This window comes from Marmota monax, unplaced genomic scaffold (genome assembly GCF_021218885.2).
Source record: "Marmota monax isolate L192 unplaced genomic scaffold, Marmota_monax_Labrador192_F-V1.1 WCK01_AAM20220418_F8-fsc00025, whole genome shotgun sequence".
Taxonomy (NCBI): domain Eukaryota; kingdom Metazoa; phylum Chordata; class Mammalia; order Rodentia; family Sciuridae; genus Marmota; species Marmota monax.
In genome coordinates, this window is record NW_026691950.1 from 10,585,777 (window position 1) to 10,598,561 (window position 12,785).

The 12,785-nt window shown below is 42.0% G+C and overlaps 1 protein-coding gene across 2 annotated transcripts in view; it reads right to left on the reverse strand.

The window, feature by feature from the left end:
• The window catches only part of Scfd2 (sec1 family domain containing 2), a 412,892-nt gene that overhangs the window by 23,480 nt on the left and 376,627 nt on the right, over positions 1–12,785 (reverse strand). For both annotated transcript variants that reach the window (XM_046460660.2, XM_046460615.2), the window contains exon 7: positions 5,247–5,381. In XM_046460660.2, coding sequence (XP_046316616.1) covers positions 5,247–5,381 — 135 coding nt within the window. The remainder of the gene's footprint in view (positions 1–5,246; positions 5,382–12,785) is intronic.

Below are 12,785 nucleotides of genomic sequence, written 5' to 3' on the forward strand. Positions count from 1 at the left end.
ACTTAACTGATCTTTTGCTTTCCAGTTCCACTTACCTATGGTCAATTGCAGTCTGAAAATATAAAGTGGAAAATTTCAGAAGCAAACAATTTGGAAATTTAAAACTGCATGCTGTTTTGAGCAGTGTGATGAAATCTTATACTGTCCTGCTCTGTTCTGCTTGCACACATTGTTCCTTTGTTCAGAGTATCCATACTGCAGATGCTACCCACACATTAGTCACTTAGCAGCCATACTGGTTATCAGACCAACTGTGGCAATACCACACTGTTTGTGTTCAGAACCCTTATTTTACATAATTATAGCCCAAAGCAGAAGAATAATGATGCTGGCAATTCCAATATGCCAAAGAGAAGCTTAGAAGTGCTTCCCTCAACTGAAAAAGTGAAAGTTCTTGACTTAATAAGGAAAGAAAAAAATAACTGTATGCTGACTTTGCTAAGACAAATGGTAAGAGCCAATCTACCCATGAAATTGTGAAGAAAAAGAAATCAGTTCTAGTTTTATTGTCACACTACAAACTGCAAAAGGTATGTCTACAGTGCATGATATGTGTTTAGTTAAGATGGCAAAGGCATTAAATTCATGTATGTGTGTATAGAAAAAAAACAGTCCACCAAGGGTTTGGCACTATCTGTGGTTTTGGGCATCCACAGTAGTCTTGGAGTATATCCCCCATGAACTGATAGAGTTGGAAAAAGGAATCAGTGAGTTAAAACTGCTGCTTTCTGAGAGAACACTATAATAGGTCCACTCTTAACCTCCCTCCCATCTTTGGTGAGCACCAGTTACGGTTTAGGTATGAGGTGTCCTCCAAAAGCTCACATGTGAGACAATGCAAGACTGTTCAAAGGCAAAATGATTAGATTCTGAGAGATGTCACCTAATGGGGCATTAATCCTCTGATAGGGATGAGCTGGGAAGTAACTGTCAAACGCCTCCTCCATGATTTTGTGTCTCACTTTCAGCTCAAATTTAGGGGGTTGGCCACTTATGGACTGAGACCTCTGAAACTATGTTTCCTTCTCTGAAATTGTTCTGGTTGGGTCTTCAGGTCACAGTGGTGAGAAAGCTGACTAAAACACAAGGCTTAGCCAGATGCCAAGTACTGAGAATACAGAAGAGAATCTGACCTAGATCGCCTTCCGCTCTCACAGCCATAGCTGTTAGAAACACAGTTAAATCACACATGGGTGTGTGTGTGTGTGTGTGTGTGTGTGTGTGTATATATATATATATCAGCTCCTAGAATTCTGATCTAGTGTATTCTACTCGTGTCTTTAAAATAAAATGTTGATTACAACCCATTGAAACAATGTCTCTTTCCCCTAATGTGCAATGGACCGAGTTGTGCTAATCTGAAGAAAAACATTAATCTGCAGAAAGAAAGTTAACAAGTGTGATTACAGCATACTGTGTAAGGGTAGCCACAGGAGTGTGTACAAGGCATAGAGCTCTGAGGAGGACAGGAGCCTGGACAACTCTTTCCTGTGCTCTGTTACTGGCCATGAGGGCAGACACAGTACACCCCGTGGGAATCACTGAGGTCCTATTTCCAAGCACATCTCTCACTGGTTTCTCAATCTTCCCTTGTCTTCTGCACAGTCTACAGATACTGCCTCTGGGTGACCTCAAGCAAACATGGTTCATGAGACCATCTCTAAGTACAGAGAAAGAGCAGGACTGGGCCAGCAACTTGGCTCCCTTCCAGCTGATGCTGCACTTCTAGAATCTCCCATTTGTACATAGTGCCCCAGGCAGGGGAAGGGCTCCACATGGATGGTTTTGTTTCATCAGCTCTGCCTATTTATTTCCTCCTGGCTCAGCACTGGGGAGTCTTGAGTGAGAAGTGAGGAGCAGAGGCACAGAATAGGGCAGCAAGTGGCAAGAAAGGCATGAGCGATATGTAGGCTGCTGATCCAGAAAGAAGAGGCCATGTGCAGAGGCAGTTCAATAGCAATGCACACATTTATCCTCCTGGGGTGCACCACCCAAGAGCCTGCGGCCAAGTCCCAGAGGAAAAGACAGGGTGCCAGCAGAACTGGCTGTCTGAGGGACCAACTCAGGCATAGACTTTATTCACAGCTACACAGATATTGGAAAGGGAAAGCATTTGTGCTTGTGAGTAATTCTGAAGAAAACCAGAATTAATAACATACGAATATTTAACTTCCAAAAAAATGCCTGGCAGTATCTCAGAGCCAAGACATGTGGACAGGAGCCTGGGGTTTGGATAAATCCTGGTGTCACCACTATGTTGCCCTTTGGAGAGCACCTGAGGACAGAGGAAAGTGAAACACAATCCAGCCTTCTGGAGCTCACTTCCACTGCTCAGCTTTTCTGACTCAGTTTCCTCACTGGAGAGACAGGGATAATGACAGGACCTACCCCTTAGGGTGGTCACGAGGCTTAATACAAGAAAGGATGGAAACACACTGATCATAGGTTATTTCTCAAAGGAGACTGGTAAACCACCATAACCAGGTGAGACTGTGTCTTCCACACCTCTCTCTCCAAGGGCCTTAGAGTGGAATGGAATCTCTTCTTGATGGGTTCACCTCCATCTCAAAGAAGTGTCTTTGGGAAATTAGGGGTTCCTCAAAACCCCTATTGGCTGCAAGTTTATCACAATTATGTCCAAATCCTGAACACATAGGCCACACATAGCTTTCTTTGCCGAGCTCTATGAAATGTCAGGAAAATCCCACCATAGAGACTCAATCAGAAATAAAACAAAATGATTCTTCTTTGGGGGTACTGGGGTAGCAAGGGCTTTCCTACCAGCCTAGGGAGAGTCTCTCTAGCCCAGATGGACAGATGAGATGCCCTGCCCAGAGTTGAGGACCGAGCAGTGGATACTGACAGCTGTTGGTAGAACAGGGTGGTCTTCCTCCTCCTGCTTTTTTTTTTTTTTAATCATTTATGCGCATAGAACTCAGGGCCTCACACATGCTAGGCAAGAACTCTTCCACTGAGCTACAACCCAAGTCCTTTCTATTTTATTTTGAGATGAGGTCTGACTAAGTTTCTGTGGTTGGTCTCAAAAATGTGATCCTGGGCTGGGGATACAGCTCAGTTGGTAGAGTTCTTGCCTTGCATGCACAAGGCCCTGGGTTCAACCCAACACCAACACACACACAAACAAAAAAGTGATCCTCCTGCCTCAGTCTCCTGAGTAGCTGAGATTACAGGTGTGTGCCACTGTGCCCAGCTCTGATTCCTTTTTCTTAATTCACTTTGTGGAAACCTACCTCTGATATCATCTTCCAGCTGCCAGAGTGTTTCTTCATGAGCCCTCACAATGGGGTTTGGAATGGGGAACTTGGGAAAGAGGGAAGTGCAGTTTCCCAGTGCTGGCCCAGGATGGTTCTAAGATTCCTCCTAGGCCAAGTGCATTTAGCATAGTGGAGCTTCTGATCTCAGGAAGATGCAGAGTTTAAAGGGTAGCATTAAAATGTGACATCTCCTAGATGTTCCATGTCATGGAACAGTGGTGGGAAATGCCTGTGCGTGGTCCTCCCACAGTACAACTGTGCAGCCTGTCATGCTCCATGGTCACCTCTGAAAGGCACAGGGTCCATTAGCAGGTAAAGCCTGGATGGTGAATGACACAGGTAAGTTGTTTTTTGACCCAGCTTTTTACAAACCTATGTGATCGTGGAACCCTTTTTGCTAATAAACTGTTCTTCCTGTCCAAGGGACATCATTGGACAAGGAATAGAGTCAAGGTCCCCTCTCACCCAAAACTCACCTCTTAGAGTGCAGCAAACTGCCATTTGCACCCTTGGTCAGACCCCTTCCTTCAGGGCCCAACTTTACACAGAGGAGAAGCCTGTCTGGGAAAGGACAGAGAGGCCACTGTGCCATTCTCAGTCCTTACTGACCTGGACCTGAAACTCCACACTTGTTATTTAGTGTCTCTTCAGGAGTGAATGTGAGAATGAGAGAGGTCAAGTGGAGAAGGTTGGAAACTATGCTCAACCTGGAAGTGTTTGAACAAATTAGCAACCACAAAGGGCTAGTTAGGAAGAGGAGCCGCTCAGCGATTCTGGACTTACTGACACTCAATGCAGAAGCCCACAGGTGCTTTTAAGAAGTGGATCTAGGGGCTGGGGTTGTAGCTCAGTAGTAGAGCGCTCACCTAGCATGTGTGAGGCACTGTGTCTACATCTCAGCACCGCATATGAATAAATAAAATAAAGGTCTGTCAACAACTTAAAAAAAAATAATAATAAAAGAAGCCGATCTGCATTGCTTCATTAAAGAAAGAGAAGAAAAGAAAGAGGAGGAGGGGGACCTGTAGGAGTTGGAAAATGCAGCAGCCAGGCATTGCAACAGAAGTTGCTGGTAATTGGGACCAGCAGAACTGAGCCCTGTGTGTCTGCTCCAGCCGTTTACTGCTTGGTTGAGAGTCTGATTGTCTGGCGTCTGTCCTCGGGCTTTGGAATAAGCTGTTTTTCTGGAGTATGCATTTATTGAATTCTGAAAGGCCAGATCTTCTATGGAGATTAATTCACGATTTCAAAGACTTTTTGAAACTGGCAAAACATTCTGTTATTTCCAAAAGTTATGACCACTGAAATCCTGGCATAGCCTGGGAGGTCAGCCTGTAATCTTGTTTAGATTCTTTTAAATTTAGAAACTTTATAGTAGGTTAAAAATAGAAGCCACTTGTGTACTTTTCCTCCTTTCATCCCTGCTTCAAGGGCTGTTCAATCATTCTGACCCACCCCAGATATGAGCCAGAGAAGTTCTAGCACTTGTCACTTAGAAGCCTCCTGGACCTAAACCCAAGTCATTCATTTCCAAATGGATTTTAGGTTGATGTTAGTCACAGGACTGTGCAGAATTGCTTGTTAACCTATAACATAAGTTCTAGAGTTAAGAGCAAAGGATTATCACTAGGCCTGGTGAATAGTATATGGATTCATGGTTAAGTGAAATGAGGGTCACAAGGAGAGAAGTTTCCAGTGCTGTTCCCCATGTGGGAGTGGGTTGGTGTATGCCACCTTAGGCTGCACTAGGGGGTGGGAAATGACAGTGCTCAGGTCAGAAGAAGCTGTATGAGGCTGCAAGGTCAGGCTACTCATAACCAAAAGGTAAACAAAGACTGTCCTGATTTTAGAAGAGCTAAAATACAGACAGTTATCTGTGTGGCTCTGGCCAGGGATATCAGAGCACCACATTTTCATGCCCAGCCAAGGGAATGTCATTCTCCTCAGGATTACCTCTTCAAGGCTGCTTACCTTCATGAACATGCTAAATCCAGTTTTAAGGAGATCAGTGAGGCCTGAAGACATATGCTCAATATCAACAGGATCTGGCTTCTCAGGATTAAATATTTCTTCCACAACCTGCTTCAACAATGGCTTATAGATTGCCTGGAAAGACAAAATATTGTGCTGTAAGTGAAAGCACTTGTTGGTTGTGTCTGGAGAAAGGACATCTTATCTGCATAAAGGAAAATAAAGCAAGTTTATTTTGATACTGAGCAATGGCTGTGCTTTGTGTGTGTATGTCTCTGGTTGTGTGTGTGTGTGTGTGTGTGTGTGTAAAGAAAATGAAACAATATGGAGTTTCTTTGATACTCTCATCCTAATTCTTTAACACTATGTTCTGCCTCTTACATCCCTTTCTATAAGCAAATCTCTTTTACCAGAGTTATAATTATAGTTTGACTAATTGTTCAATTTTTTTTTTAAGTACAGGAATTGAACCTAGAGGTGCTTAACCACTGAGCCACATTCCAGCCTTTTTTATTTTTTATTTTGAGACATGGTCTCGCTAAGTTGCTTAGGGTCTCACTAAGTGGCTGAGGCTAGCCTCGAACTTGTAATCATGTTGCCTCAGACTGGCTTCCATCTAGATTTAAAGTGACAATTTTATGTGTGAAGTATGCTGGAAAGCAAAGTCCGGGCCTTTGATGGTCTCCATTTTTTTTCCTAAATATTTTTAGAATTACATTCCCCTCTGCTAGAACTCGAATGTTTACTGATGATGTGTCATCAACATCCAAGTTTGAACCAATCCCCCTTCATCTAAAGAGCACAACTCCAAGCTCTGGCCAGAAAAAGCAGCTCAAGATGACAAAACAAATCTGACCGAGGTCAGGGCAGAAAGCAGGCCACAGAGCACTACAGGAATTTCAGCAGAATTAGGGTAATGTTAGTTTACAACAAATCCTAGAGTTTAATAAACGACGCTTTCCTCTTCTCTGACTTGAATAACCCGTCCATCTTTAGGTTGCACTGGGAGGCCGCTGTCTCATTGACTGCTGTGCTTTCCGAGCAGCTCTTTCCTAAGATTTTCCCCATCTCTCTCTTTTTTCATTTTCATTTTTTATTTATTTGTTGATTTCGTGGGTGGTGCAGAGCTGGGGATGGAATCCAGGGTCTCAGGCATACTAGGCAAGCACTCTACCATTGAGCTACACAGAACTGATTGATTGACTGATTTTCTTTGCCATACTGTACCCCACCCCTTTTTAAGTTCTCACTGGAAGTTCTTCTGCGTCTTTGCTTCCCCTTAGCTGGGCCACCTTCCTCCCAATGTTGTTGTTGCTCCTGTTGATCAGCTCACATCTGGTACAGCATCTGGCAAATGCAGATACAGGGCAAAGGCAGAAGAAAAGTCTCCCCTCCATGCACTCTCTGATCCACAAAGAGCCGTGGTCTAATGGTCTAACAGGGCACTGTGGGGTGCAGCGGACTTGAACTCTGTTTCTCTCTTTGCGTTGGCCAAATATGTGGCTGCCTGTAGCCGTGGTCACAGGTATTTAGTACACTGACCTCATCCCTGTCTTCATCTTGCTTTTTTAACAGACATATTAAATTTATTTTTCCTTTATTCCAATTCTCTGGAAATATCTTAGAAATAAAGCAATACCAAGCTAATTAACATTAAAAATGTCCATTTATCCAGAATATATCTGGTCTATTCCTCAGGGATATGATGTAGGGAGAACCAGTATCCGCTCAGTTGAAGATACCACCTTCTACCTTTTGATATTTATTAGTCAAGCAGACCATTGTGTGCCCAAAGATTTCATGATTAAATAAATGATCATGAAGGGCATGCACTGAAAAAGGAACATTGATAGGATAGCAATCTATATAAAGCTATCAATCACCCTTGCTAATAATAAGAGAAATTTGAATTAACGCTATACCAAGATTTTTTTTTTCAACTTAGGCAAGTATCCAAAAGTTAGAAAATACACACTTTTGATGAGGCCCAGGGGTCACAGGCACTCTCTGATGTGGCTGTTTGGAATGTGAATTGTTGCAACCAACATGAAGAACAATTTGTCAATACCCATCAAAACGACGATGCATCTGATGTAGCAATTCCACTTTTTAGAAGTTTATTCCTTGGATATGTTCATGGATGCAAATGAGATCCAAAAAAGGCTGTTTATTGTTTGAAATAGCAAAACCAGAGAAACCACCCCAGTCCTCATCACTAGGAGCTGTTGAATGAGTGAGGTGGATCTACAGGGAGGAAATTCACGCATGTGAACGGGGCGGGGGTGGTGGTGGGAGGCTTCTGCGTTGATGTGGCAGAAAATGGGTGCAGAATCATGCGTGATGGAAAAGGGCAAGATGAGCCACAGGGTATGGAGGGCTGCCATTTGTGTAAAGAGTGGGAGGAAGAACACGACAGTTTCTATTTGCTAAATACACAAAAATAAACTGCTGTGATTTAAGCAAACTACAATCAGCAGAGATCAAGGGAACCAGACAAAGGGAGGAGGGAAGACTTTCCATTGTATCATTTTTATTTTTTTAAGTACATTTTAAGATACCACTATAAATAATAATAAAAAACTACCTCCTATTTGTTATAAATTAATAAATTATTTATGCTTGGGAAAGAGATTAGGGTAAAGCACACTGACATGTTAATCAGGGCTATTTTATTTCTGTGCTCAGGAAGTAGGAGGTATTTATTTCTTATTTTTCCAAATTAAAAGGTCTACTTCTGGATTCATAAAACAATCCAACAAATAGCATGCTAAATGTTAACGCCCACAGAGAGGCCTCTGGTTCTGCAAATACTCTTCCTGGAGTAAGTTGTCTTTGGAGCACTTCTATCATCTTAATCCTTCAGGATATTTATTCTCCTCAACTTCAATTTTAATCTCTTTAAACCTTCTCCAAGAAGAAAGAATCATCAGACATTAAGTTCTTCTTTCTTAGCAATAGATTCCAATTTTCAGTCAGCTGACTAAAAGACTATCTCCTCCAGCCTTCTTTGCAGTGCAGTGTGGCTGTGTCCCTAAATTCTGCGCAATGAGATGTAAGTAGGAGAATCATAAGGGACTTTCAGAAGTCTTCTTTTTAAAATGGAAACACATGCTTTTCTCTTCATTCTCTGTTCTGCTGCCTGGAATGTGGAAGTGATACCTGGAGCTCCAGCAGCCATCTTGGAAGACAGGGCTATTCCTTAGAGATGGAGCAGAGAACTGGGGAAACCTTGGGCAGGGATGATCTGTAGCGCGTCCATAATCGAACACAGATAGGCTAAATAAGGACCTATTCTACATGACAAAACTTTGTGGGTTTGAGCTACTGTTTTTCAGATTCCTGCCACTGAACTGAATGAATTTCTGATACGAAGCATAAAGGGAATATAGAGTCATAAGAGGCCATTCTTTACTTCTAGGAGCTTACAGTTACTTGTTTTATTAGCATATATAAAATTTGTTCTTAAACAGCAACTTGACGTGAAAACAGAGAAATACACATAGGCTTCATATTTTAGAAAAAAGATATATACTTCCCAATGAACACACCCACAAAAAGGTTGCTGCTTTTCATTGATTCTGAGGGCTGGGGCTGAGGCTCAGTGGTAGAGTGCTCACCTAGCATGGGTGAGGGAGGCACTGGGTTCAATCCTCAGCACCGCATAAAAATAAATAAAGGTACTGTGTCCATCTACAACTGAAAAATTAAAAAAAAAAAAGAAAGAAAAGAAAAAGAAAAGCAATTCTGACCTAAGCTCAGACCATGGACAAAGGTGGCTCTGTAAACCAAGCTAAAACACTACTCTGTTCTCCTCTGTGCTAGACACAGTATGTTCAGGGTGACAGGATTGTTCTCAGAGTTCCAGAGACCCCAAGGTAGACTGGAATAACAGGCAAGAGGAGGCAGGGGGGTTAGGGAAAGCAGGGATTCTGGGACCTTTCTCTCTGCACCTGCCTCTTTCCCTCATTCTTGCTCCACTCTGGGCTGGACTTTGGGGAACAAAGCACCCCTGAGCACATCATACGGGGTGAGCAGAGATTTAGAAGTGCTGCTCCTTTAACACTTTTATTCTTGAGATTTTTGTGGAGAATGTTGGAAGTCTTTTTTACGTTATTTTTTAAGATAGTAGGTGAACAGTTATTTAGAATGAGAAAATAAATAAAATTTAAAATACAAAAAAAGTAATAGATAAAAAAACACATCACATAATCCAAAAAAATAAATGTTTTTATTAACTGCTTGACATGCCCCTAGAATACTCGTTTCTTATGCTTTTAGCTGCATTCTCTCTGGTTATTTATTTATTTATTTTGTGTTGGGGATTTAATTTAAGGTCTTGCTAAGTTGCTGAGGGTGGCTTCAACTTGTGATCCTCTGGCCTCAGCCTCCAGTGTTGCTGGGATTATAGGTGTGTTGAGCTCTTGTCTCTCCATTTTTAAAAGTTCCCTTTTAGACTCAGTTCTGTGATGCTGGTCTTTGCAAACCACATATGTGCATAGCCAATTGGGTATGTTAGGCCCTGCCTATAGGGGTCACTAGAGGGAGGCTGGAAGGCAGAAAGAGCAAGCATGATTTCTCCTCCCTGGGGCTGTTCTTCCTGTCAGCATTGCCCTGGCAATGGTCTCTCACCAGCAGAGGCTGACCTTCTTCTGGACTTTCGTCATAGGCTCCAGCAAATTACCATTCTTGTTTAAGCCATTTAGAGCTTTTTTTCTTTTTTCTATTTTTACTTATAACCCAAAGATAGTAAGTAATAGAAGTATTACTCATTTAAAGAGAAGTCGATAGCTTTTGTCATCTCATACTTAGAAAAAAAAAAACCCACTAAATTTTCTATTAAAACAACTAGACACAAAATGACTAAGCAATATTTAAAAGTACAATTTGGGAAAGACTTTCTCGGGTACAAAGCATTGCTTGTCTTATGCCTTCTTAGGAACTACATCTGAACTTTTTCCAATTAGGGTTTTAATGATGAGAACCTTTGACTCCTTAATTTCAGCCACTTAATTTGAATTGTTCTGATCCCCAAATCATGTTTGAAATCTGAAAAAAACTGCCTTGCCCATGGCTTTTTCAGAGATGAGATGAGAACCTGATTGTCACAAAATTGTCTACTTAGCCAGGAGCCACCCACTTCTCAACAAAGGACCCTGCGGAAGATGAAAAGGAAGTGGGTATCATTTCTCTGGAACCCTACCAAAAGTTTTTCTCACATGTTTGAAATGGCCAGAGGGTAGATCAGTCATGTTGTTTGCTTCAACTTTAAGAGGGTCAACCACAGTAATTTAAACTTTCCTAATCAAACACTGCCTAGCAGTTCACCTTTTTGCGGGGGAAGGAGAGGAATTAAAAATTCAGACAATTTGCTCTTTCCTTTTCTCATTGGTCATTTATTTCTTGCTTATTTCACATGCTGTAGGAGTGGGTTGGGGTGGTCTGTGTTCTAGACAACCATTCAGAGACCAGGTTCCTGCCACTGAATGAGGCACTGGAATTCCACACTGGAGACTTCACATTTCCTCAGCAGATGATGAGAGAGAGAGAGAGAGAGAGAGAGAGAGAGAGAGAGAGAGAGAGAGAGAGAGAGATGCTATGGGCCTGGCTTGAAAATGTGTCACTTCTAGCCATAGTTCATTGGCCAGAATTAGTCACCCCTCCATATTTACCTACTAGAGAATCTGGAAAATGTACTCTCACTGCATACTCAGGACAAGTAAATGGAGTTTGGGGAACACACAGTATTGTCTCTGCCACAGACACACTGTAAATTTTGAAGCAATATTAATATAATTATTCCCTTAACAATTGGCATGGTGCATGTGTGAGCAAAGGATCATTAAACCCTTTTTCTCTTCTGCCTAGGAATTTGACCTTTGGTTAACTTTCTAGCTGTTTCCCTGGAAACCTGATAAAGAAAGAATGTCAAACTATGTAGCCAGGCAAGAGTGCTTATGACAAAATGACCCTGGCTTAGTGCACTGCATTAGACTGGGAGAACTACAAATATTTGATAGAAAGCTAGAGCTCTGGGCTCCTGAGTACGATGACTTGAATAATACCTGGGCGTGTCCCTGGGAGGAGCACTGGAAGCTATGCCCACGGAGTTGCTGCTGAGAAATGAGCTCCTGTAAGACATGAAGCTTTAAAACCAGGGACTCCTGCACCCACCCGATGAGCAGCTAGTCCTCTCACTCCTGAACGTCCCCTCAGGACCAAAATGCATTACTCCTTCCTTGATAGCTGCATGGGCTGCTTCATGCTTTATGGGTGATCACGAGGACGACTGCAGGGAAGCCAACCCCTGGTGCTCCTCTGATGGCAAGCTCTGTTCCTGTCCTGGGGACTGCTGTCAGTGGGGTTATGACTACAGAGCCAACTTATCTGGAAGGCACAGGACACATAGACCTCGGGCCCACATTACTTTTCAGGGTCCATGACAATGTCTTAATTTTTTATATCAGAAGGAAAAAAAGAAGAAGCTTTAAGTCAAAATCATGTTTTGAAATGAAATATTAATATGTTTTCCTTTACATCAGTAATAATTATACTGAATGTTTTAACATTTCTTGTTTTTATGGGAAGGAGCCTACAAAGGCAAGAGTGGTCATCACTCGGCTGGCCCTGTCTGCTGGTCTCATGGGGCTGAAGGTTTGGTGGAGCCTGAAGAGATGCCCTGATAGCAGCACACGTGAAACAGCCAAAGCGCCACAGAGCTGATCTCATATCAGAAACTCCTTGCCTTCCATTCTTTAAATGCCTAGTATCTTCTTAAGAACAATCTGGACTTTTAAAAATGCCGTATTTAGGGCTGGGGATACAGCTCAGTGGTTCTGTGGTAGAGTGCCTCCCTGGTATGCACAAGGCCTGGGTACTAATCCCCAGGATCACAAAAAATATATAAAAAATAAAAATAAAAAATCATAAAAATAAAAACTGAAAAGCAAACAAGAGATGCCATATTTAAACAAAATATGAAAAATAAAATACTCATGCCAATGTCCCCGGTTAATCTTGTGGTGGAGATAAGCAAAGTGTGGTTATGTCTAGAAGACTTTCATTGCCTGAGAAAAGGAACCGGGTACAGCAGCAGTGTCCAACATTATCCATAACAGTCTAACTCCAGCCACTTCTAGAATTTGGTGCACTTTAAACACGGTCCAGGATATCCATTTCCAAGGAAACCTGAACTGTCACCCCACGCTTGTCTCTCCCTCTTACACAGAACTGACTCCAAACACCAACTTCTCATGAAACTAGACTTGTAGAGGGTATTCATTTTGTTTCAGTCCAAGATGGCAGAGATAAACATCTGCTTGAAACTGTGGCTTTACTTGACTATTCCACGGCTTATTTATTTTTATTTTTTGCTATACTATGACCTATTATTTTCTCCTTTCATCTTCTTAATGGAAATTGTTTGCAGATTAAATCAATGATTCATTTGTTTATCTATTCACTCATCCATCCATCCATCCCATCCTTCTATATAGAAGATTATTTTTAAAAAATTTGAACGTAGTCCCTCAACTTCAATAT